General features: G+C 29.4%; 1 protein-coding gene across 2 annotated transcripts in view; it reads left to right on the top strand.

The window, feature by feature from the left end:
* The first annotated feature begins 6572 nt into the window (after positions 1-6572).
* Positions 6573-27324, top strand: part of hzg (CTD small phosphatase herzog) — a 63723-nt gene continuing 42971 nt past the window's right edge. The window contains exon 1 of one of the 2 annotated variants that reach the window (XM_075355216.1): positions 6573-6774. In XM_075355216.1, the coding sequence (XP_075211331.1) occupies positions 6702-6774 (73 nt within the window). In that variant the 5' untranslated portion in view covers positions 6573-6701. The remainder of the gene's footprint in view (positions 6775-27324) is intronic. The other variant, XM_075355215.1, reaches the window with a different exon arrangement.

Genomic DNA, 27324 nt, shown 5'->3' with positions numbered 1-27324 from the left:
CTCTGATACACCTTCTGACCACAAAAAACTGTTCACTGAATGTTGCTCTTCTTTGGTGCAAACAGAAAGCGAAGCAGCCATGGTTAATGGCAGGGCTGCTAGGATAGTTCCATTATCACTGGATAATGGAACTATCCTAGCAGCATCAAACCTGCACAGACATAACAACAATTAAACCATGCATGCGTCATCTACACAACACAACAGTACTACCAATATAAACAAAAATATAACTAAATTGCGGATAATAATTGACTTACCCTCCTCGTATGTTATTTCTAGATTACTTTTTCATACAATTGTATTTTCTTTTTGTGTAATTTTATTAATTACACATCTTTAATTTCCTCATCTGTAGCAGATAATAAGACCTGTAATGGTTCTAGACAGACTGAAGTGAAATATCAGTCATTTCTATGCTAAGAATAAAATGATCCCATGCCAGCATTACTACAAGTGAGGAATGAAGTGGTTATCCATAGCTTTCTTCACTGACCTATACATATTGTTCAGCATAAAAGTATTCTAAAAAATACTTGTGATATTCACTCTTACAAGTGACACGCTTACACTGTTCACCACATGGATTGATTGTGTAATGAACATCATTACGCTTACGGAAAGCAACTCTGACTAGTGTAACTTTTACTTCAGATAGTTTAAATTAGCCATAGCTATAACAAAGTCAATGACAGATAGTAGAAAGCAACAAATCTTGTATGTCCCATTATGTGGGAAACATTGATTTATATATGTATATATATAAGTACAATATATATATATTGTACACACACATATATAAGTACAATATATATATATATATATATATATATATATATATATATAGTCTCCACTCAATAAGTGATTTTTACAATACCATATTTTCTAGTATAGTTGTACATAAACCTAACGCATTAACCAAATATAAATGGGTATTATGTAATTCTAAATTAACTTTGGCAATGGTTGACAACATCTTGAAAAACAATGTTTGCAAAAATAATAATAAATTTAAAAACTTAAATGATTAAGTCTCATATTTAAATAGAATATAGATAACAGTCATAATATTGACTTATTGAAAAGTATTTTTTTAATATTAGTAATTTATTTATTTACTGAAGAAACAAGGGTGATATCCAATTGTAGTTGTATTAGTTTTTTTCTGGAGTTGATGGTGAAGTATGAATTTAGTAGCATATGAAAAATATCAATTGTGTTCTGTGTGCAATGATTTATTTTGTTTTGTTCTAAGGCCTCATTGTTTCATTTTTTTTAAATTTATGAACAATTCTCTTCTGGATTTTTTAACAATGTATATTAAAGTAATTTTTTTCTCTATCTTTGTTTTTATTTATGTTTATATCATGTATGGGTATGTTACATCCATTTATGTGAACTGGAATTTTATTGAGTTGAGTTCTTCCAAGTAATCTTCAGATGACATTGGTGTGTTAAGTAGTCTTTGTTAAGTCTCATTTGTTGATTTGATTCAGGGGCTGATTAGAACTTAACTATATTCCAAAAGTATCCTAGTGATAATGCTTCTTTCTAAGTCACAAACAGTTTTTGTAATATTTTTGTTTGAACATTATTATAATAAAAGATTAATGAACATAACTCAATTTTCATAAAATTTTTAACAACTTTTGTCTGATAAAATATTTTATAAATTTGACAATATTTGTGTAATTAGTATATTATATTTACAGTATATATTACGTTTTATGACAGGGATACACACAAACCAAGACTGTGGCTGTAAATTCACCACAGAATGTAAAAATTCTACATTTAGTTACAGCATTTTTGCAATAAAAAAATATGTTGTATAGTATTCCTGTGAATAGTTGACTGTTTTTGATAGCTAATTTTAGTGAAGTCCTTTGTATTATGTAGATCATTCTTTGTTATGATAAAAGAAATCACCTCATATCCAACTTGACAAGACAGATATCAAACACCTTGTAATGAATGGTTACGCACTGTTTTTAGTAAAATGCTGTAATGTAGTGTAGGGTCATTGTGTAATTCTGTTGTCTTTTACAGTTGTATGTAAGGTGAAGGATTCTTCACAGTTTTTTTTTCAAACGACTGAGGCAAGAGATGATTTACATAAAATAGTACTTTACAAGCCAATATTGAAAACTAAGTATTTTACTAATTTCCCAAGAGTTATTAGAACTTGAAAGTGTTTTGTTTATTTTATATAAAATTTATACGAAAATTATCATTTTCTATTTGTTATGAAGTAAGAAAAACTAGAAAACAATATGATTTTTATTATCGGATTTCTTTACAGCAGTAATGGCCACAGGGGAGTCTTTAATATTAAATATTTAATATTTTGAAATTTTTCAGCTTTTCTCAAATCCAGATAATTCACTTATTCATGGCGCTGACAAAATAATTTGATTCCTTATTCATGAAAATTGAAAATTTTGTAAAATTGACACAAAACATTTTTTAATTATATTATTTTCCACTTAAAATAAAATATGTACAGGTAATTACATCATAAAAAAATGATGGAGTTTGAGGCATTAATTAAATAAAGACAAAAATATACACAGTTATATTGTTTTAATTGTAAAATTCTCCATCTCAAATAGTTCTGTTATACAACCAACAAATTTTAATATATGCATGCTTTATCGTTTGGCAAGTATCCAAACAATATTCATTTTCTGCCCTTACACAATGTAACATATCTTTTGTTGTGGTAGTTACTGATTCCTCAATTCTTCCCTTTAAGTGATTCACATCATGTAATTTTGCAAGTAAACAATGTTTTTAATGTATCTCTAAAAGAAAAAAATCAGAACAGTCAGGTCAGGACTTCTTCGAGGTCAAGGTGTAAAGCCTTCTTGGCCTATCCATCTACCTGCAAATTTTACACTCAAAGCCAGGCTGACTATTGTATTAAAGTGGCAGATGCACCATCTGATTGAAAATAGATTCAATTTTCATTTTCAAGTTTACCCAGTTCAAGGAGGAAAGCAATCATAAAACGTTTCACTTTCATTAATCTTGTCTGAAATTTCAAGAGTTAACCAGAAATATTCTTCTATATCAGATGTTTTTATTTCTTACAGTAGCTGAATTCTATATGCATACAAATCCAAGTTTTATGTAAAACTTTACGAGTGGTTCTTTTTGGAATTTCTAACTCAAGGGTTTGATGAGCAATGGATTTATTTGGATTTTTGATTGCAGATTGTCTAATTTGTTCAGCAATTTCTTCTTTTAGTGATGATCTTCCAGGTGATTTCTGTTTGGTAACAGATCCTGTTTTTTTTTTTTTTAACCAATTGAGCTATATCATATATTGTTTTTATGTGGTGACTCCTATTCATATGGATATCAAAATGCTTGCAATGCTTGCAATGCTTACAATGCTTGTTAAGTCAAAATAAAGACTTCAATTTGACATGCCACTAAATACATTATGTTTTTTCTTGAACAGAAACTTATTAAACAAAAAACTACCCTTCTGAAAAAATGTTGCCTGATGCAGTGGTTAAAATGACTTATACAAATTTTTTTGGGTAGAGAGGCTTCTGTGCTGTCAACATAATTCCTCAAAATGACCCTAATGCCTTGATCTGAGCTAATGAAACTCCATCATTCTTTTATGATGACCCTATACTTTATTTATTTTTTCAAAACCATTTTTGAGTTATAACAGCTATTTAAAAATCAAAGCATCTATTCTGGATTTATAGTGCTGAAATTATATATATATATATATATATTACTAAAATTAATATTTTATGATTCCTCTGGACTATTAATTAATTATTCCTCTGTATTGTTAATTTAAGAAGGAAAAACAAATAGATCATTTAAAACTAGATTTCTTGAACATTATACAAATTACAAAAATAAAAAATTTGGTTTTATGACAGACCATCTAACAAACAATAAACATTCTATTTCTGATATTAACACAAAATTAAAAAAAAAATATTAGAAATTAAAAAGATGACATAAAATTAAATATTTTAGAAAAATATAACATACACGATACAAACAAAATTTCAATTTGATAAATCATCAGACAGTGTTTGAGGGAGACAGTTTTATAAAAACTGCAACAGACAACAAGCTGCACTCATATAAATTAATATGCAATTTTCATCATTTTAATACTTTTATTTTTAAATTTTTATCATACAATAATGAGATTATTTCAATCATGACTAAAGATGCAGGATTCTGTGAAATATTTTCAAATATAAATAAATATATATGGAATTTAATATATAAATTATATATATATATATATATACATGGATACTTGATTGTCAAGCTTGATATTTATTAAATAAACTTGACTATTCAGACAGTAATAACTTCTACAAAGCAATTATTCACATGAATAAAAACACTGTATCTATTTACAATGATAAGAATTTTATGCCACCACTGAACCCATTTTTGCAATCTATCCACTGCTGAAACAAGTCACATTTCAAAAAATCATCAATTACTTGAAAATCTTGTACATACACAACAATGAAGGTAAAAATATTAATGGCTTCAGAATCTCAGAATAATACAAACACAAAAAAAAAAAATAGTTTGATGAAATACAGTTTAGATTTCACACTTTCTTGATATCATAAAAAATATATCAATAATTATTTTTATTTCGATTAGTACATAACAACACATTAAGTAGATAATGTCATGATTGGTAGGTATGCTACTCCACAGGCAAAAAGAGGAACTGCCGCACCATTTTATTAGATGATCAACAAAAACTATGGTAAAATCATGGTATGATCAGCATAGCAAAACCCAAACAAAATTAATTATAAAATATATAGATGTGATTGATGTCCATATTAAATATTTAAAACACATGACATAATATTAAAGAAAGAATATGAAGATACACAAAATAACTAAAAAAATTAATTACAATTCATTAGGTGTTAATGAAAATTATTTTATCACATTTATGTTCATGTTGAATGGAGATACGGAAAATCCAATCTTTTGTTTAAATTACTTTTATTTAAAAATGCGTCTACAGAATACAGAATAATATTGTTTCTGAAAAGAAAAGTCTCTTGATTTTATTTCAGATAAATCGTTTGGAAGATCTTTTAAATGGTTTGGTAATTTATTAAAAGTTGTAACGGAAACAAAGTCTCCTTCTCATAAGCCAAAGTGTGTTATTAAAAAAAACTTTACTGTCTGGTGGATGTTATTTGTTTAAAAATGAGCAAATATTTTTTTATAAATGATTATGCATCCACAAATATAAACACATGGATAATTTACCATTTTTAATTTACTAAATATCAGTCTTCATGTTTTATATTTATGGGTACTAAACAATGATTTGGCAGCCCATTTTTGTGTTGAAATCTTTTCTGGCATTTTTGAGAGAATCCTAAAAGAAATTATCAGATTAGAATACACCAAGGCTAATAAATATTTAATAAAGATGATATGCTCATTATTTTATTAAGGTAGTTCAAAGCAAAGAAAATAAATTTCAGAAACACATACAGACAAAAATATCCAGTGGCACCACAACAGTCAGCATTCTCAAAAGCAGTTCTGCAGAAGCTTAATATAACTAAATTTAGCTCAAACATAAGTCAAGTCCTTGTATAAATTTCATATTATTTTATGAATTCTGTCTCTTTAAGGTAAGTGTATGCAATTTATATTTAAAATGTAGTATTTCTTGGATATAAAAATTCAAAAGGAGATAATTGATAAAATTCATATTAGTCAATATACCCGAGTTAGCCAATATGAACACTACTGTGTAAAGCTACTTGTTGAGCCATAACTTCTAATGAATATTTATACGCTTATTTTAAAATTAAAAATTCTATTTGCCCAGTTATCAGATTTTCTGTCTTTCCTTGTGTTATGTGTGGACATTGGATGTTATTTTTATGAAATTGGTTACTATGACTGGTTCAAGCTCGGCTAAATTTTATCCGATCGAAGTCGGGTGTGTGGCTAAAGTATAGCCACATAATTGTATAAAAATAAACAGTCTACAAGATTAGCAATAAAATAATGAGTTTTAGTGCATCTAAAACTCAGAGAAATAAGTTAAATGCATTGTTAACTTTCATTCTTCCTCAAAAGTGGCATTTTTTAATTTATTATTATACACATTCGAATTCCTCCGTAAAATGCTAAGTACCGAGCTCTTAACACTAAAATAAAAAAAAACTTTACGATTAATTTCGTAGCTTACTTCCAGATCTCCGTTTGGGTCGTATCTTGTGCATTTCACCCATAAATGAACTACCGTAATTATTATTAATTAAGAATTGAAAGTCGTAACGACTTTATTGTTATTTTGTATTGGGTCCGAGAGAAAGGTACAAATGTTTTTGAAAAAAGGAGGCATGAATGTTTTGGAAAGCATCCAACGAGTATTATTACTACGCACATAAATAAAATATTTGACTGCATAAAATACAGCAAACTGTGAGAAAAATAGTCACAATATGCAGAAATAATTTGGTTTTTAAGACAGCGTATACGTCGATTATACAATGGTTTAAATTATAATTTAACCTTGAAACATTCTTTTGACTACAGCAGTGAATTACCACAACAACAGGAGACATCTGCCATTTTGTTATCCGAACAGATTTTTATGGTGTTGTATACTATTTTCAAAATTACGTTTAACATCATTAGTAGCAACAAATGTTTAAATGGACGCATCGTCCATTATTACTCAGGTGTCACGCGATGACGAACAATTAGGAAGTTATTCACCTGAAAAAGGTAAGTCTGAAATTAGAGTAACTCTGTCCTAGCCTACACCTGTTAAAAATTACGATGTGTTATTACTTTATATAGATTAAAAGTATCTTGTTGCATGTTGATGCTCGTAAACTGGCATGTAACTATCGTTTAGTCACTTTTAAATAAAGCTAGTTTTATAATTGTTGGATGAAGTTTTGCTTAATTATTATTCATAACTACCTTAATATATTGGGTGCATGGAGTAAAGATGTAAACATCAAACTTCGAAGACCTTGGCGCCCATCAGAAATGTAGATAATAGTTGTTTACTTGGGAATAATGAATCTTTATTCTTCTTTGTCGTTGAAATCATGTTATTGTATATTTTCCTGTATTACTTCGTTTATACTTCATTTACGTTTTGATAATATTGCCATATAACCTATTAAATTTCGTTAACGAGACATTGCTTTTACATTTTATATTTATTTAATCTGGACGTAAGCGACAGGTAAAACTTTCATTTTACCCGATGTGTGATGTTTAAGTTACGAATAAACACTTATTTTTGTGAAGTTTAAATGATTAATTCATCTCTTATCTTGCTGGTGTATAATGTTTCATTTGAAATTTTTTACAATTACAAATGTTGATAGAGATATGTCAGATATGTTTTGCTTATTCATTCGTAACACAAAATAAACTCGAAACTTATTAATTTATTTTTAAAATTCATTTGATTTTATGCAGTTATATTTTACATAAATTCACAGAATTGAAGTGAATTTGTTTCATTGTACAACTGCTGACTGGGGTGTTTTGTTACCTGCTTGGGGTGTTATGCTTTCATTACGTGCATGTAAGCTTCAGTTAACTAGTAGATGGAATAGTTCATAACTATTCGGAAGAATTATTTTTCACTTGAGAATTGTGTGCAGTATACAGTGTAGGTTAGATTTATCAGATTTAGTTCATACTTGAAATAATTGCCCACGTAATCTTAAACCAATCTTAGGACCAATTCTTAAAATTGTAGACATTGATAATTATAACAAATGAGGTTAGGTTGTAGGCTAACCTACAGTAAATATAGGTGAAAAACTTAACATATGTAGGTTACAACTATTTAATAAGTGTTTTAGACCAAAATGAATTTATTATCCTATGTTGATTAGCTAATGTTGATGATCTATTTTAATCATTTCCCCTTGTTTTACTTTATTTACATTTTGTTTATAACCTTAAAGTGTGTTTTGTCCTTGGCTTAACCTAGTCTTCTATCTTCTCTTAGGCTCAAGTTGCACTACTTAAAATTTTTATCAAGTCAAGAACTACTGTATTTCTATAATTAAATACTTCTTGTTAAATAATGCACTTAGATATCTGTCTGCTGTAATATCCAAAAACAGAATTACTTAATAATTAATTAATTTGTAAAAATATTATGTTATAATGAGTATTATATTTTTTAATTGTTTGCATATTGGTAATTGTGACAGTTTTAAACTATAAGTTCAGTTACTGAATTAAATATAGTTACAAAAATTTTTATAATTATCATTAATATAACATTGGGAATAAAAATCGTCTTATAAGAGAATTAATTGAAAGTTTGTATCTGGGGAGTTTTTATAAGGTAATACTACACATTATAAAGGTTTTTAGCATTATAAGGTGAATAGTTTTACCTTTAATGCTTTCAACACTGGCTTGACTTGGGATTTTTTATTTTGGTAGAAATCTTTTTACTTATATCATGTGTTTATTGCTGTTTTCCACTACTTTTTATTTCATGCCAGTCTTAATCTCTTGTTTAATTTCTGCATTCTAAAAATTTAATTATTTGCCTAATAAATTTTTTTTTACAAATTTCTTTTTTTTAATGTTAATAAATTAATTATCCTTTTATGCTTTAATACATGTTATTTATTCCTGCTTCATTTTCATCTTATGATCATGTTTGTTATTCTATAACTGTCTGGTCAAAAATGCTTTTATTAATAAACTGCCTCACAGCTTCCTGTGCTTACTTATTTCTAACATTTCATGCCCTGATTTAATGGACATTTTTCTGTTGGGTTTCATCACCACCAAGAAAGTTGATTTTGGGATTATTTAATTATACTGAATTGGATGTTGTTATTTTCTACAAAAAAAATAGTAAAAAGAAACATTTTCATAAAAATTATAGCTGTGGTTTAACATTTTACTGTTTATCATATATCACTTTTTATCTATTTTTACTTCACCTGCAGGGATGCACATAACTTAAAGCAATATTAGTTCTATATTTATTCCAGAAAACATGCAAGGAATAATATAATTTATTATAATTTTTCATATAGGGCCTGTGCATATATTTTTATTGAATTGTTCATAGATGACAGGATTTTTCATAATTTGGATCCTTGTTTGATCAACTATAAAAAAATTACCACTGATTCCCCAGCAGAAAATTATAATTTCAAAAGATCAAAAATTGTCATTCAATATAAATATTCAACTTTTAAATGCTGTGATTCAGTCTTTTCAAGATAATATTCTTTAGAGTTTTAACTTGAAAATATTAATTTTCTTTACGTTTTTAATGATTCTTTGGGAAAGTAAGCACAACCAGTTAACAATAAAAGCAGTTATTTTAGAATTAAAATTGCGAGTATTGTCTTTCAATTTTCTTTCTTTTGTCATCATTATTATTTGCACTGTAACTTCACTTATTTAAATTGATTTAGTGTTCAGTACCACAGTTAAAACCTAACTAAATATATTTTTTGTTAAATTAAGTAATATACTAAAAGTATTTGTTCCTGATTTTATAATAATATGCCAAGTTTATGGTTAAAATTTATATAGATAAGTAAAAAAGTTGAAGTAATATAAATAACCAAAGGAAATATAAGACCATGTACTAGACATAGTTATAATTAAACCATATAAATAACAGTAACTGTTGATATATTGGGAGAAAGGATTTTGCTTTCAGCTATGCACCACTCAGATTGTCGCTTATTATAAATTACCTTGTTCTATTGTTCAGGTCATATAATTCTCTTATAACTTGGTATCTGTAGGAGATAGTAAAAAGACTGGTGTTTTCCTTTCAGGAATTATTCCTTAATCTAGATTCTAAAAAGGTATTGACTGTAACACCATTGTATGCTATTCGTTTCTTAAGTGGCACATAAACTCTTCTCGCTGACTAAAGGTATGAATGATTATTACAAAGATCCACATAACTCATAAATGAAATAGTATTTCTGATATAGTAAAGTTTGATTGTAATGATGTATTAAGTGAATACAACACAAACACATCATAAATACTTTTTAAAAATATAAACTTGATTATATTTTTATTAACGTTGACAGACTGTTAACATGTTTTGTTGACCGTCTGTGTTTTGTCAGACTGTCAATGTGTTTTGTGTATAAACTGATTTATCAGTTTTTTAGTCTATCGAATTTACAAATTCCTGTAAATTTTTATCATTTGGAGAGTACTTCTATTAAAAAGTCCTCTGATAAGGATAAAAGTTTTCATCATTTATAGATTAAAATGATGTACTTTTTTATATCATGTAAATAGATTAACATTTGAAAGTCCTAAGAATTAATTACTTGTGGATTGCAAATTTTAATAATTTGTTGCTGATCTCCGAGTTTGTGGTGCGTCTCAACATTTTGTGCAGAGGTCCTGGGTTTGAATCCCAGTCAGGCATGGTATCTTTTCATACGCCACCAATTTGCACTGGGCTAAGAGCCATAGTTGTTGACGTCTGCTCTTTTATATATATATATATATATATATATAAATTTAAATCAGGAATTTGCCAGTTACTTTATATGTATGTTTTATTTATTTTTAGATGGGTAATATAATAAAATATGCAATTAAAGTAATTTATTTGATAATAATCAATTATCTTTAAAAATTAATAAGAATTGATTTGTGCAGCCTTATTATAGATTATTAAAAAATAAAATATTTTATTTTTTCATTATTAGCATGTTTTTTTTATTCTTGTATTATATACCTTAAAATGTAGATTTGTAAATTTGTGTTAGTAAGTTGGGTGAAATGAACGAATTACATTAGTGATAAAAAAATTAAAAGACCTCAAAATTAAAAATTCAACGGAATTTAAAGTCTATCTACTAGCCCTTAAAGTCCGGTCAATTAGTCTTTAAGGTAGATTATATATTATCCATAAAAATTAAATACCGTGATATAAAATATTTGATCTATAAATTAATTTTATAAAGTAGTATATAATTTTAATTAAATTTCTTAAGAATTCAAATGGTTAGGAAAATTTAGTTATTAATTTAAGACTAGACTTCTTTAATTGATTAACGTTATATGTTTTAGTCATAATCAGTATCATAATTTTTAATGTGAGCTTTGATATGGGCAGTCTTAATCTTGTTATGTTGTAGATTAACTAAATTTTTAGCTGTTTAATTCTACTGATAATATCTTGTCTTTCTGAATCTTCAGTCCGCCATTCCAAATCACTTAAAAATAATCTATAATTTATTATTTTTAAATTATATAACATGTCTATTTTCTTAATCAAATGTTTATGTATAATTTATCAAACAATTGTCTGTCCAGTTGTACTTATAAGCTGGTAATTTCAAGTTTGTTATCAGAAAATAGCAATATATCTCTAACTTTTATCATTTGTGCCACAAAGGTTTTTTTTGTTTAATAAATTTGTTATGTTTTCCTTTATTCATGTGGTGCTGCTTATCAGTGTAACTGTGACAATTCTTGATACTGCAGACAAATGTTTTAGATCTGTGGTGGTTATGTAACTGTTAACATAAATTTCTTATTTATCTATTTTTTTTTTCTTTTTATATATATTTTGTTTTGCTTCCTATTGCTTAAAAGTAATCTTAGTACAGATTATTTTAGGCTGCTTTGATGGTTGCTAACCTTCACTGAAAACTTGTGTGAGGCAAGTTTATTGTTCATTAAAACTTCCTATTAACAGACTGTAGTAGTACTTTCTAAACTGTCTGCTTGTAAGTGGTAATGGAATGACATTTATTTATTTATAATTATTAAAAAGTTAAAATTATATCCAACTAAAACTTAATGTATAATTAAAAGTTATTTACTTCAAAAACATATATATGAAAACAACAATAAATAATTATAATCCAGTAATTAAAACATTATTAAATAATAAGAGCTAAGCTATACATTTTTAAAATTATAATATGCAGTATTTTCAGTTTTCTCAGAATTAAATTCTCCACTAGTTTTTATAATAAAATTTATAAATTTATTAGTTATTTAACAAATTAATTATACTTCAAAAATTCTACTAAAATAAACATGTTTTTTGTCACCAAATTTTTCTGTTTTATTTTGGATATCATGAAAACTACAAAAGGTAAAGTTCTGGAACCTGTTTTATTTTATTTTTCTTGTCAAAGAAGATAAGAAACCATCAAATTTATCCTTATGTAATGCCTTAAAAATTTCAGTACGACCTCATTTCACTAGTGGAACTAGTGAAATGAGGTCAAAATTTTTCACTAACTGTAAGTCTATAACAAAGTGTTTTCAGACATATGTCTTTTATGAACTTTTTTCCTTATTTCAAGCTCCAGACTCTGTTAGTTCCCAAATTATTCCCCTTTCCTCCTGAACCATTCTGTGTATGAAATCAGTTGTATAATGATATACTATCGATATGTTATTATTAAAAAAAAATCAACCCAAGCCTTTTTTTTTTATTATGAGATGACTGGCATTGACTTCTTTGGTCATTTAGCCCAGTGAAATTTTTTAGTGTATGAAAAATGTCATGCCTGACCAGGATTTGAATGTGGGACCTCCGGATAAAAGGTCAAGATGCTGCCACTCCACCATGGAGATCGGCTATGGTTGTAAAAAAAAAATTATTTCACATTGCTGTAAAGGTACAGTCGTTTGTGAATTGATTCAGACAGTTGCTATTAAATAAAAATGTTAATTAAATGTGATTTTAATTAGAAGGATTTTATATTTGTACAATTTATAAATACCAGGTTACCAAAACACTCCTTTACCCTTAATTAGTTAACATTCATGATTTTGGCCTAGATTCATTAAGCATATTTCTTTTATGGAATCTTCATGAAATCATAAGTGTATTGTTGATTAATGAGGGCAAACCTTTTGGTTTAGTTCTTTTCTTGACAATCGCTCACTGATTTTAGCTAGATTAATAATAAGCTAGTTGTTTGCTGGGTATGTCAAAGTTTTATTGTTTTTTAAATGTTTAATTTTTTTGGTAGTATACTAAATTTCCTAAAATTTTGTTGTTGTAACAGTCAGTTTCCTTGAACAAAAAGTTTATAAGTTATGCGATCACCTTTTCCTGCTGAATCATAATTAATACATTATTCATCACTTATGAGTACCACCTATTATCATTAATTTATGGTGTCTGGTAAGCTTTGTCTACTTAGCTGAAATTTTCAAACAGCAGTCAAATGTAAATTTATTTCATCGGCTGATAATTTTTCATTTAAGTTCACAACATGCAATCTAAAGTTAATTTAACTTTTTCTCAATAAAACTGATCCTTTGATAGACAAATATTTTTTTCCACTTCCACACTGATTCTTTCTTTGAAATGTTGTTTTAAAATAGAATTTATTATATCTAATATCATACATAAAAGCTACACGATCGTCATACTGGTTGCTTCAAACAGGAAACAATTTTAGAATATTTTTTATAATTTCATCTTTTATTTTTCTTATACACTACATAAAGTAAATAAGCTAAAAAAAAAAAAAAAAACTTATTTGGAACGCAAAATAAATTTCTACAAACTTAAAGTAGTGTTTTATCAACCACAAATTACTAAATAAATAACATAACTTTCCATTATTTTGAGAACATTTCAGGTAGATATGGTCAAATATAACTATACTTTAGAAAAAAACAAATTTTAGCATTGTTAATATTATTTACAAGTTTCTGTATATTTTATTTACTACTGGTAGCATACCAGTTTCTTCTAAGTCATCGTTTGTTTCCTAAAGTAGCATATATATATATATCTTATGTTTTCTCATGTAATTATGCTGATGAAGTTTCATTATCATAGATTCAACTATGATATATACCCAATCTTCTTTTCTGGAGACTCCTGAACTAAGATTACATACATACATGCACGCGTGTGTCAATACATTTGAAGTAACCCAAGGGTGGTTGCTTGACCAATTCAAAAAAAAATCGAAACTTACCCGCTTGTTTCCTACATGTCTGAGGACCGTAAAACTACTTTTTTTAATTCTTTATTTAAGCAGTTTGCCTATGGTGGACATTTTTGCTATGGTGTACACATCTATTTTTGTGATTGTAAGGGTTTACGAAAAAATCATAACTAAAAAACTATTGGTCCTGGAAGGATGAAACAAAAAGAAATTATTTATATTTTCTCAAGGTAAAAGATTGGTCCACTGGTTTATTTACCTATTTCTCTTCTTTCTGTGAGAAAATTACCAATAAAGTTGAACATGAAAAACTATGAAATTTCACTTTTGGTCATTTTCTTCAAGGGCAGGGACGGCATACACAGTTTGAATTATTTTCTGTATGTGGTATATGTTAGTAGTTTTACCATTAATAATATTAATGCTGCTATACTTTCCCCCTAAATTTTTATGAATTTTTGAAAACTAATTTTTAAAAAAAACATTCAAATTTTGACTTCAAATAATTCTGGTGGGGCTGGTGATAAAAATCTCAAAATTTGCACAACTTGCAGAGTTTTTGTAGATGTTTGTGGCAAATAAAAAAGCTTCTTGTGTATTCTATTAATAAAAAAGTTATAACCTCCAAACATCATGAAAAACCTGTTGAAGTGATATGATTTTGACTCATTAAACAAATGCTCCAAGAAGGTTTCTTGTCTTCTTGGCACTTTAATATTTTTATACTTATTACTATAGTTGAAATAGACTTGTTTGAACCATTCAACTGCAGTGTTCATGTTATAGTAGGTGGTTAATATCAATTCCAGTCATTAGGAAAATTCATTGCTATAAGAACAGGCTATTTCATTGAAGAATAATTAAATTTTGCTACAATTTATTTTTTCGTCAAAAATGTTTACAAAAATAAACCAATATAAAAATAAAAATTAATTCTTGAAAAAAGATGTAGGCTGCTCATTGAAATCTCAGTTTGGATAAGTTTTACAAGCATTTTTGAATCAAAATTGTATTGGGTTACTGGTATTGGTTACGTTATCACTAAATTATGACCTATCATTAATAATTTTAAAAAAAATATTTTAAATATATTAAAAAAATATTTTAAAAATATTGAAAACATCAACTTCAACAATATAGGGATTAAGTATAAAAAAAAATATATAAAAAATTTAATGTGCCAAGAAGACAAGAAACCTCCATGGAGCACTTAGCGAGTCAAAATGATATCGCTTTTAACAGGTTTTCATGATTTTTGAGAGGTTATAACTTTTTTATTAGTGAAATACACAAGAAACCTTTTTATTTGCCATAAACATCTACAAAAATACTGCAAGTTTTGAAAATTTGAGATTTTTATCACCAGCCCCATCAGTTATTTGAAGCCAAATGTGAATTTTCTTTTTTAAATTAGTTTTCAAAAATTCATAAACATTTAGGGGTAAGTATATCACCACTAATATTACTTATGGTAAAACTACTATCATATACCTCCTAAATATACAAAAATAATTCTTGAAAAAATTACCAAAATTTAAATTTCACAGTTTTTCATGCTCAACTTTATTGGTAATTTTCTCATAGAAAGAAGAGAGGTACGTAAATAAATCACCTGGACTAATCTTTTACCTTGAGAAAATATGATTAAATTGCTTTTTGTTTCATCCTTCCAGAAGCAATAATTTTTTAGTTATGATTTTTTTCCGTAAACCCTTACAATTACAAAATAGGTGTGCTCACCATAACAAAAATGGCCGCCACAGGTAAACTGCTTAAATAAAAATTTAAAAAAGTAGTTTTAAGGTCCTGAGACATGTAAGAAACAAGTGGGTAAGTTTCAGTTTTTTTTGAATTGGTCAAGCAACTAGCTTATGATTTTTTGGAACACTTCAAATGGATTGACCCTGTGGAAAATATTAAATGTCTGCCATTTAAGTTAGGTTGTCATTACTTGTGGTTTTATGTCAATCATTTTGTTTATTAATGCCTTTTAAAATTATGTATTCACTTTTAAAATGCCTTTTAAAATTATGCACTTTCCACTTAAAATATTTAGTAGTCCCTGTCCACCATGGGTGCTAAGGTTGTAGTGATCATACCAGAAAATATATTGTTTCAAAAACAGCATTGATTAAATTTTTTATGTTTCAATGGTTGAAACATTATTGAAGGCTTGCCATACTTTATCACTAGCACGTGTGTGTGTGAGAATATATATATATATAAGGGCTTATTCTCCCTCCACAGACCAATGCTTTTACAGTTGTAATATTTTTTTTTTAGTTAATATGCATTTATTTTCAACTTTCAGAAAAAAAAATTTTTAATTCTGTAAAACTAAGCAATAAAAGTCAGGGTGTGTGAAATCTTGTGATGCGACTAGTATACAGGGCAGATTGCCCATAACCTTAGTTCAGGCGTTTCAAGAAAAGAAAATTGGGTATGTATCATAGTTGAAATTATTCAAATGAAACTTCATCAGTGTAATTTCAGCATAGTTACATGAGAAGATGCTAGCCATTATACTATTTTGGGGAGCAAAGTAGAACGCAGAAGAAGCTGGTGTGTTAACAGTAATTAAAATAATAATTTCCTATTAAAAATTTTAGAGTTGCCTCCCAACTTGGGTGTGTAGGCATGGAGTTTCAAAATGAAAATACAATTGTTTAGAAGTAGAAGAAGTTAATTTCATTTTTCTTTGTGTAGTGGTTGAAAATTATTTAATTTATGTCACCATACTTTATGAACACTGTGTTTTTTAATCATATTGCTTTTATGTGATAAGATTGAAACGATTAGATTTCTACCTAACATGTAAATTAAGATGATCTTACCTTATTACTAAAAGTGCTTTAAAAAAAAAATCAATTAAAATATTGGAGTCCATTTCTGTGATGTCCAAAAGTTTTTTGAACATCAAAAATCTCACAATAATAATTAGAATAATGACAATAGTAAACAATAATAATATTAAATGTCAATAATAATAAACAGAGATTACATACAAAATAGACTTAAAAGTAATCGTCAGGATTTATTCACAGGTAGATAAATAATGAAAACCAGAAATCAGTCCCATTGACAAAAGACAGCATGATCGCTAGTCAACACTTTTAACCACCAGTCTTATGTTAACAACAATAGACAAGGCAAGTATAAAGTTCTTTTACCGCAAATACCTTTGCTGTTCACCAATAAAACTATCTAAACTTTTTGTGAATGAAATTTAGTATATTATCTCTTTCACTTATAGCCTTCAGTAACTCACCACACCATTCTTTGTTTTCATGTACTGGAATTACTTGTAACGTCACTGTAATTGTGCCGAACTTAGTTCACTAGAAATTCGATTCTTCACTAACTTCCTCACAGAATATGCTCGCTGCCTGACATCTTGTAGACTGACGTCATAACATGTTACTTATACTCATTTCACAGAACCGATTTCAAACTGGTCTTTCCTGCTGTATTTATACTTCTACCGTCTTTACCTGCTCAGTTGACCGTGAGAACAATCGACCGAGCCCTTTCATTCCCTTGCATTCCTAACCTGGATTCGGTAACTCTTCTCACAGAACATTTGTTTAGGTGTGACATTGGGCAGTATTGTAAAAGACGATTGATAAACAGACCTGTTACCTTTCCTATAAGGGATCCTTTTAACCCCTTTCTGGATTCCTCTCATTATTATATTTTCTACTACTTTCTTCTTAATTGGTAGGAATCCGTTAATCGGGTCCACTACACTGGTCTTCTTACAATAGATACATATATATATAATGTATTGTGTAATATATATATGTATAAATATACATTTAAGTATATATAATTCAACTTAATCCACCCAAGAATAGATATAAGACAATTCTTATCTTATTTGTATATTTATAAAATTTTTCACGAAAGTACTTTCGTGGAATCCCGCATCATCATTCGTGTATAATATTTATAAAGTATTTATAAAATTACAATTAAACATAAAATTAAAGAATTAAAATATTAAAATTGTGATTACATGTACAAGAATATATGAAGTCTTAAATAAAATAAAATAAAAACAAACATTTAATAACATGTATGTGGCTAGCCAAATACTACAGTACTTTACTCTTTAAATACATTACTACTTAGTGTTATTGTAATACTTATTACTATTTAAATAGTACAGTGCTGTAGTACTTGACTAGCCATATGCATGTTATGGCTAGTAAGCCCAAGATCCAAAAAAATTTGGATTTTGGACTTTTTTTTAACTGCAGTAATAAGCCCTCCTTGAGAGCTTTTAAATGATATATCATAAGTGGTACTTATTTTCATTAGTTACAGAGTTATAGCCAAATAAAACTTTAATTAATGAAATATTTCCATCTTACAAAAGTTTTAATTCACATTTAGGGATCGCACATCGGTTCTAATCTGACTTTCCTTTTTTTAACTTTTTTTTTTTAAATATATTGGTTTATTAATAATTACTAACGTATGATTATAAAAAAAATTACAATAAATAATAATTTAATAACAAAAAAAATAATAAAAAAACTTTATTGAAGAATTGGAGAATCATATCTCACTTTCAAGTTAAGTAAGTTTAAATGAAGTGCAGCAAAAAATATGTATATGTAATTTAATAGGCATACAAGGAAATCATGTAGTGCCCACATCAGATTTTTTCTACTGTGCTGCTAGGATATTAAAATTAAATATAAAAGAGTCTGATACATCATATTAAGAGATAATCGGTCTCTCAATACCAACTGAAAGTCTTCATATAGTAGTGTTTAATGTTTTATCCAGTATGCATCGTAAATATAAATCGGTTGCAGGTTTAAATTTTTCTCGGTGATAAGTTTTACTGCTTGCTGATTACAGGCAAATTAACACCAATAATTAATTTTTGCGGGATCCTGCATCATCAATTGATGTTCAGTTCTATAATTATATTAAAATCAATTATTTAAAAATTAAAATTTAGAATTGCCTAAACTACCTATCAAGTTTACCATCTAATTAAGTTTTTTAAAGTATTCTGCTTAGGTGTTCTATAAGATTACCAAAATCAATAGATTCTAGTAACTTATTGATTATTTTCTTATCATGTTGTTTCGTATGTGTTCTGTATGAATCAGAGACAGATACTACTATAATGTGTGCTCCAATTTTACATATCATAATAAGGTACTGATATGTAGTAGTAGTCTAGAAGTTAGGTATAGAGAGTTACAAAAGAGGGAGTTGTGCTGGTCTAGAATGTTTGTGAAATGAAAACCAGAACTGAGAGATATCTGGTCAAGTCTCAGTTTAATTTTGCTTTGTGTTTTTCATCTGGTCTTGCCTCATTAATTTTAAATAATTATTTGTACAGTTTTGCTTTGTTGACTTATACAGTTTTGTTTTGTTAATTATAGAAGTTTTAATTATGTCGCTTTCTACTTTTCCACAATTCTGTTAACATATTCACGACTATCCGATCAATACATCTAATCTTTAAAGTATTGGAATGTTATGAATAATAAGTATAGGCATCATTTTGCATTTACCTTCATTAATATATGTATACATATATAATGAATGAATTTTTTTTTTTTTCAAAACTGTTGTTTGTAAGAGAGAAATAAAAGTATCTTTACTTAGTTTATCTTTTTGCACTTCCTGTATAATTTGTTAGTGGATGCAATTCATAATTAAAAATTAATGGCACTTATAGTATGCATCTTACCTTCACTAATCATTAAAAGTGTCCTTGTACAGTATTACTTCGAAATTGTATTCGTAACAAAATTATCTGTGGAATGGATGATAGATTATTTAATTTAAAAGTCTGTAAAAATAGACTAACTGTTGAATGATAAGTGCTAAAGCCAGTTGTTATTAGAAATTTAAAATTAATTTTTAATACTTGATTCTTTGCGTGACCGATTGTATTATATTCACATACGCTATCGGATTTTATCATTAGTGCAGGTGATATTTAAAGATTAATGTGAAAATGGACAGTCAGTTTTTCACGATGTATTCATTAAAAATCAGTATATTTTATTCCTTTGTTATTTTCTGGTTACGTAGTTACACTGTGTAGCTATACAGTATCCTGTGTAAGGGAAAATATGCTAATCGGGAAAATTTTTTGCATTTCTGAGTTTTTCCAAATATTGATGATTCTGTGACCCTCTCTAACCAAACACAATTTTAGCATTTAAAATTCTAGAAGGATATATGTACATACAAGAAGGATACATGTATTTATGTATGTACAACAGGATGTAGGTGTGTTTGTTGGTCTGTTTTTTCTTGATATCTTCAGACTGGATGGAATGATTCGGATGAAATTTCAATAATTTGTCTGTATGGGGCATTGATAATATGCCTCATTAAATGTAAGATATTTAATTTTGATAAAAATCTGTCAAGGGGACAGGGAGAAGTGGATTACAGTTCCTTATCTCAGAATTTTACCTAAAGGTTAGGTCAATTTACCAAACAGTTTAATGGGTCCATATGTAGCTAAGATACCTTTTGATATTGTTTAAACCCTCATAAAGGGAGAACAAAAGATTCAGTTTTCTCTTTTGTTGTTTTTGAAATTCACATTCTTGTACCAGTTAGATAAATGATTTCATATGTTATTATGTCAGTTTGATTATGTATTTGGGCAGTTTCATTCAGGGATGAGGGGGTTATAAATAATTGTTTGTTCTGTTCACCCCCTTTTTTTTATCATTATTGTTTTGCTTGATATCTTCTGACTAGATGAACCGATCTTTATGAAATTTTAAATAGCTTTCTCAGTAAAAGCAGGAAATTGCATCTTTTTGCCAGCTTTTCTTTGTGCTTTTAAACATTTTTCAGACAATCTGAAAGTTTTTCATGGTGAATCAGAAAAAAATCGGCTTGTTTTTAGATCACTTTTATTCAAAGGGCATTACTTTTATTAGTGGGTAGGTGGCAATCCCAACTAATGCCTTCATGATCGTTAGTCGTGAAATCCAGATATTTTTAAATTTCAAAGGTGTTGTTTGTCGTAAGTGTTTTTATGTAATTTGATACCTATTAACTGCATCTCATAAAGATTGAGACACAGTATGTTGGATTTGTTACGAATTCTCTGTTATAAATTAAATATTTAAGTTTTACAATAATGAGAAGACTTTATTTTAATTTTTAATATTTACTATTAAATGGTAGATAAGACAGGGAGGGAGCTTAATGGTGCAAATTTTGAATATAAAAATAAGTGACTTATTTGGTGATGTAACTGGTTGGTTACCTATTTTAAAAGATTATGCAACATATTCTTTTCAGATGGTAAATAAATCCTTTTCCACGTTTATTACATAGATTAAAAAAAAAAAACTATTATAAAAACTTTGCTTATCATAACATCACTTGAATATATAATATTGTATTGTAATAAATCCAACACAGTTTATTTAAAACCTTATTTCTACAAGATGTAGTTGTGGAGATCATGAAAAGCATAAAAGTGTTTTGAGATCATGCAGAAGAATTTTGATTTTTGAGAGACCTTAGTGGTCTTTATTTTATTTCATGCTGCTGTAGTACTCAATGTTTACTGTTTGTTGTTCTTCCAAATAATTGGGATAAATTGGACCTTTATAGTTTCAAAAAAGTTTTAGCATAGATTTTGATTTTATCATGGCGGCCGAACTCGGATGTTTTCATTCCATACTCTGACATTTGGATTAAGAATCAAAATGTTGAATGCAAGTTTCATCACAAGTTATTATGTGATCTAAAGAAGCATAATTACTATTAAGGGTAAAAATCGTTACTTTTATTATTTAAAAATCGTAGTTTAAGTTCCACATATACGTGAATTGGGTGTCTGTAATTTTTAATAAACTACATTGGAAATCATTTTAAACGTGTTATGTAGTAATTCAGTGTACGGTATCATTGATAATGGAATAGACAATGCTGATATTCGGGCTACAAATTTTAGCAATTTCCCAAATCTTTACGCTTCTGTCATAGTGATTAAGATCACTAAAATGTGATTTTGCAAAAGTCAGTCAAAATTTCCACTGGACTTCCACTACACTGAAAATTGGTGACATTATTCTTTTTTTTTCGTAGGAAGTGGGGAAAATTTGCCTGAACCAAACGCCCAGCAGTCCGCACATACTGGGTGTCTAAAGTTCACCGCCTATGCGGTGCGACCCACTAAAAACCCGCTCCCTCACGCAGGGTGGTGATGGAATTGACGTAAAGGCATACGTCACATTCGCACTAATATTTACTTAACACATTCAGACACTATTTACACTCAATATTTACAATTAATAATACAGCTCAGAATTAATAATATGTACAGTATAGCTATGCCGGCCTCAGACGACAGGAACGCGTCCCGCGGGAGCCATTGGTGACGACAATGCCGAGGTACTCCCGCCACCCGGCCCCGAAGGCTGGCGCCCATCGCCGTCCTCAACCCACCTCTCCATGTCCTCCTCTGTTAGTTTCTGCTGTAGCACCCTTATAAAATACCAGGCACACGCAGTCCATCCCTCACCGGGAGAGAACATCAACCGCATGACCCCCCCCCCCCCCTCAGGCGAGTTTAGTCGCCACGCGGTATCTCCTGCCTACCTCTGGAGCACACAAAGAAGGCGCACTTCACCATGTCCACGTCATCGCAGTTCTGGCAAGCTGTATGCTCCTGTTTCCAATCCTGTAGAGGATTTACGTAACACATTCAGTCGACATTTACAATTAATAATATTTACAGCTGCGAATTGACATATAGCTATACCGGTCTCAGACAACAGGAACTGGTCCCGCGGAGCCACCGGCGACGGCAATGCCTAAGCACCCCCGCCACTCGCCCCCGAAGGCTGGCGCCCATCGCGGTGACACTTATTCTGTCTGATTTAAACTGTTCGATCTACTTAGAATTTCCACTGTTAACATACTTTTTACTGTAGTGTTTTAACATCCGTGACTGAATTTCGGCTTGTTTTACATTACACCTGCCAAAATCTCACTCCACGCACTGTTCTTCCATGGTACGCGTTTCAAGGAGCTGACATTTTGAAATAAACAAAAGAGATTATAATAATGGATATTCTTTTTGAACAGCTGATATTTTCTGTCGGGGGTCCCAATTTCAACGTCAAGACAGTTTCAGTTCATTCTGTTAAATAATTTTTCCACTGTTGCCTTTTGTGTCTTTAATTATTGAATGGCTCTCATAGTTATTTGCACATAGATATTAACGTTGATAAATGTGAAATTACTCACCTGTTCTGTGATACGGTTTTGATAATTATTTCTGGAGTTCAGTTTACTATAGAAAGTTTTTTAATGGAATCTAGTTTATTGTAAAATTAATCTTTTTTAATATAATCTGCCTAGTTTAGTTTTTTAATATTAGATAATCCTGCAAATTACATAACTCATTTTCAGCACATTAATTTTAAAAAACTTATTTTTAAATTTTGAATTTAATTTTTCATATTTGAGAAGATCGTGTTTAAATATTTAATAATATTCATCTGTAATTATACACAACATTTCTGAAAAGTTCCCGAACTAAATAAAATTAAAATACAGATTTAAAGATAAACGAATTTACTCATATCAGTCCTCGACATAGAACCCTTCTCTAGTTATACACTCGTTGCAGCCCCGGTAAAGCCCGTCAAACGTTCAGGAGAAATCACTTTGTGGGATCGCTTTCAACAGCACGGTGCAAGCACTTTGTATAGCCGGAATGTCGTCGAAAAAAAGGCCTTTCATCTTCAACTTGAGTTTTGGGAACAGAAAGCAGTCTGCTGGAGTCATGCCGGGTAAGTAGGGAGGGTAAGATAAGACGGTGATTTGATTTGCGGCATAATAAGGTGTTAAAACTTTTGCCATGTGTGCCGGGCCATTGTCTGCAAGAGTCCAACTGCCCGGATCCCGGTATTCGGGCTGGATTCGACGAATGCGATGCGTCAGACGTTTCATTACTTCCAATAGAAATTTAGAATTCACGGTTTGACCAGTTGGGATAAATTCATGATGAATCCAGACCCTTTGAGTCGAAGAATGCAATCAACATCGTTTTCGCTCTTGATTTTTACTGCTTGACTTCCGCCGGTCTTTGTGCTCCAGGACTCAACCGAGCGAGGGATTGACGCTTCGTTTGCGGATCATACATGAAGCACCAGCTTTCATCCCCAGTTGCAATTGTTTACAAAAAAACTCGGGTCGCTATCGGCAGTTTCAACGAAGTCTTGAGCGCAAGAAAGACGTACCTGTTTTTGTTCTTCGATCAAGAAGTGTGGAACGAAACCAAAGCACACCTTTCGGGGTTCCATTGTTTTCTGAAAAAAAGTACCGCGTTTTTTCAGATGTTTTTTTCTTCTGCTATGGCCCGAATGGTAAGATGAAGTTGTTCGAGCAGGAGCGCGCGCACCTTCGCAACGTTTTCGTCGTGAACAGCTGTTACGGCCTCCCGCTTCGTTCGCCGTCATCCAATGACCCTCTACTGTCTTTAAACCGCTTCCACCAGATGTATGTTGTAGTACGAGATGCGGATTCATCACCGAATACTTACTGTATCATAGAATAGGTTGAACGAAAGATTTCTGAAGTTGAATACAAAATTTATCTTGCTTCCTGTTTCATGTCGCAAGCTCGCACAAGGTCACATGAACAAAACGTACGCGGCCGAATAAAATTCGAAACTGGAGTGACGAAACGTGATGTTCACACAGTCGTTAGACATCGTACTACGTAGTTGCTTGGTTGTCCGGTAGATGGCGCTACTTGTATCGACTACAGAAATTTAGTTAGATAACTCTTCAGACCTACTGTGTAGAATGAAAAATATATTTATTAGGACACAAGTTTCTTCAAGTTTTTGCACCCAAGTGAAAACAGATTAATCTATTGATATGTATATTTTTTTATCGTTCTTTAATTTAACTTCCTTAATTTATTCTACATTAACTATATTTGAAAAGGTTATTCTGTACAGATAAAACAAGTTTCATTCATATTAAAGACCCCCAAGAGATTGAAATGAAATAGTGATTAGCATATACAATTTCCTGACAGTTTATTATTCACTCTATGTGAAGGAAATATAATGCCAATAACAATTCATTTGAGCGTGGTACTAGAAGGTTGAAATGTGTTTTTTATAATTAGATAGCTATGTAACAGCCATTATGTGGCAGCATTTTTATGAATAAAGTGAATAACGAATCTGTTAGCAGATTATTATATTTGTCAGGTGGTACTTGTGTTAAATGTATACTGGATCACAAATGATATCAGTAACAGAGGACACAATATGTGCTATTACAGATCCATTTAGTTAGTGTGTAGCAGGATATAAAATGAATTCATTCTGAGAAATGGGCTGGTGTAGCTTACCGTATTTAATGATAACAGCAAAAATTATTAAGCATTATCTTATTAATTAGAACATGAATGAGTCTTGTTATTTTCATAATAAAACCAGTGTGGATATTCTGTATTTGTTCTTATTTCATTTATTAGAATAAATTGAATGATCTTTAATTATAAATTTTCCTTTATTTTGTAATTATCCTCAGGTTTGGGCTCAAATAATAAAATTATGGATAAATATAAAAACTGACGTTAAATATATATATATATATTTTTTTGACTTGTGAATTAATTTCAAATATTACATTTAAATGAATGGTAAGAGGCACCCATAACAAAATGATAACATTAGAAAATATTGTATACAAGGAAAATTTGTATTAATAAGCTAATTTGGCTGTGAACATTTTAAATGTAATTTAAGATTAACTTGGAAGTCAATTTGAGGAAATGTTTTATTTGTTAGAACATTTTGTACAGCAGTAGGAGGTTTTTAAATGTATTAAAATACTTTGTCCATTGTACTTGATAAATGAAATGTTTTCACATCAGTTTGAGAGCAATACACTTTAGTAATTTGTTAGAAATTGTTTGTTTTGTAGTCTCGCCAAATAGTTTGGTTTAGAAAACAATTAAACGACTGTTATTATTCTACAGGATATTATAGATATATTTAATGAATATTGATGGGACAGACATTACAGTGTCATTTCTTGTAATTGGCTTGTCATTAACATGTAATTTTGTATTCATGCAAATGTTATGTTAATGCTGTGAATTGTTAGATATATGTATTAATGGGGATATATTGTTGTCTTTTATCTGAAAATGTGTAAAATGTTGTTACGTTTTGTTGACAGAATCTTTTTTTGCATTATTTAAAATTGTTAACAAAAAGAAAATAGCTTGTCTTTGTTTCTTAATAAAGTGATGGAACCATAATTATATCTCAGTAGATTACATACTTTTGTAGGATGTAAATGTATCATGTTATTTATTAGTCTATGAAACATTTAAAATAATTTATGTTAACAAATTATGAAACCAATTATTCAGATTAAAGTGATTGTAAACTCTTCAGTTTCTTACTACACTCCTTAGTGGATGTTCAATGTTTTTACTTTTGTTGATGCAGCAAATGTCTAGATGATGCTACATTTTATCACATATAATGCACAAGAAAATCAGAGTCGGTCAGTGTTACAGCAGCAATGAAAAATGTTTTCAAGTTCCATGAGATCAGTAGGGAGTGGGCAAACAAACAGTTACTTTCATAAATCTCTATAAAAATAATTGTTCAACTTAAAATCTGGTGATTTGAGTTGCACCATATTAACAACTGATTGTTAACACCTATGCGTCACATCTAATATTGCAAGTTTCATTGAAATAACTCACTATTAATTGCAGTAATGGGGTAGACAGCTATTCTTCCAGCCATTAGATGTAATTGTACCTATCATCATTAGGCTGCAGTATCAGCCTGTTTTCCAATATGTCCCAAATACATTATTCCTGTAACAGTGATTCCATAAAGGTAAATGACTTGTAAACCTTGACTTTTGAAATGGCACAAAACACATTCACTGTTGATGAGTCTTGTAGATTTCAGTAGCCATGTGATCTTCCATGACTTAAATATTGTACACACATGAAAAGTTGCTTTGTCATTAAAGAAGAGGATTCTACGATATTGGTAACCTCATCCTATTATTTTGATGTGGAATTGGAGATGTACTTTTCTTAAAATCAATGCTAAGAGCCTGAGCCGGCCAAAGTTTGTAGGGTTTGATCCTTATTCCCTTATAAGTAATTTGCTTATCTGTTGTTGGTCGTAAGCTTAGATTTGCAGTGGATTTGTGGAGGCTGCGTGTATAGATTTGTCTTAGAAGATCTAAGATCTATGATTGTCCATTTGGCTTTTGTTTGTCTCAGCCAAAGAGCATTACACAAGCAGACTAATCGTAAAATTTTTAAAATCTCTTCATAATTGTTGAACATTGGT

Source organism: Lycorma delicatula, chromosome 2 (genome assembly GCF_047948215.1).
Source record: "Lycorma delicatula isolate Av1 chromosome 2, ASM4794821v1, whole genome shotgun sequence".
NCBI classification, from domain to species: Eukaryota; Metazoa; Arthropoda; class Insecta; order Hemiptera; family Fulgoridae; genus Lycorma; species Lycorma delicatula.
The sequence above is the reverse complement of the archived record's forward strand: the minus strand, read 5'-3'. Positions and strand labels throughout refer to the sequence as shown.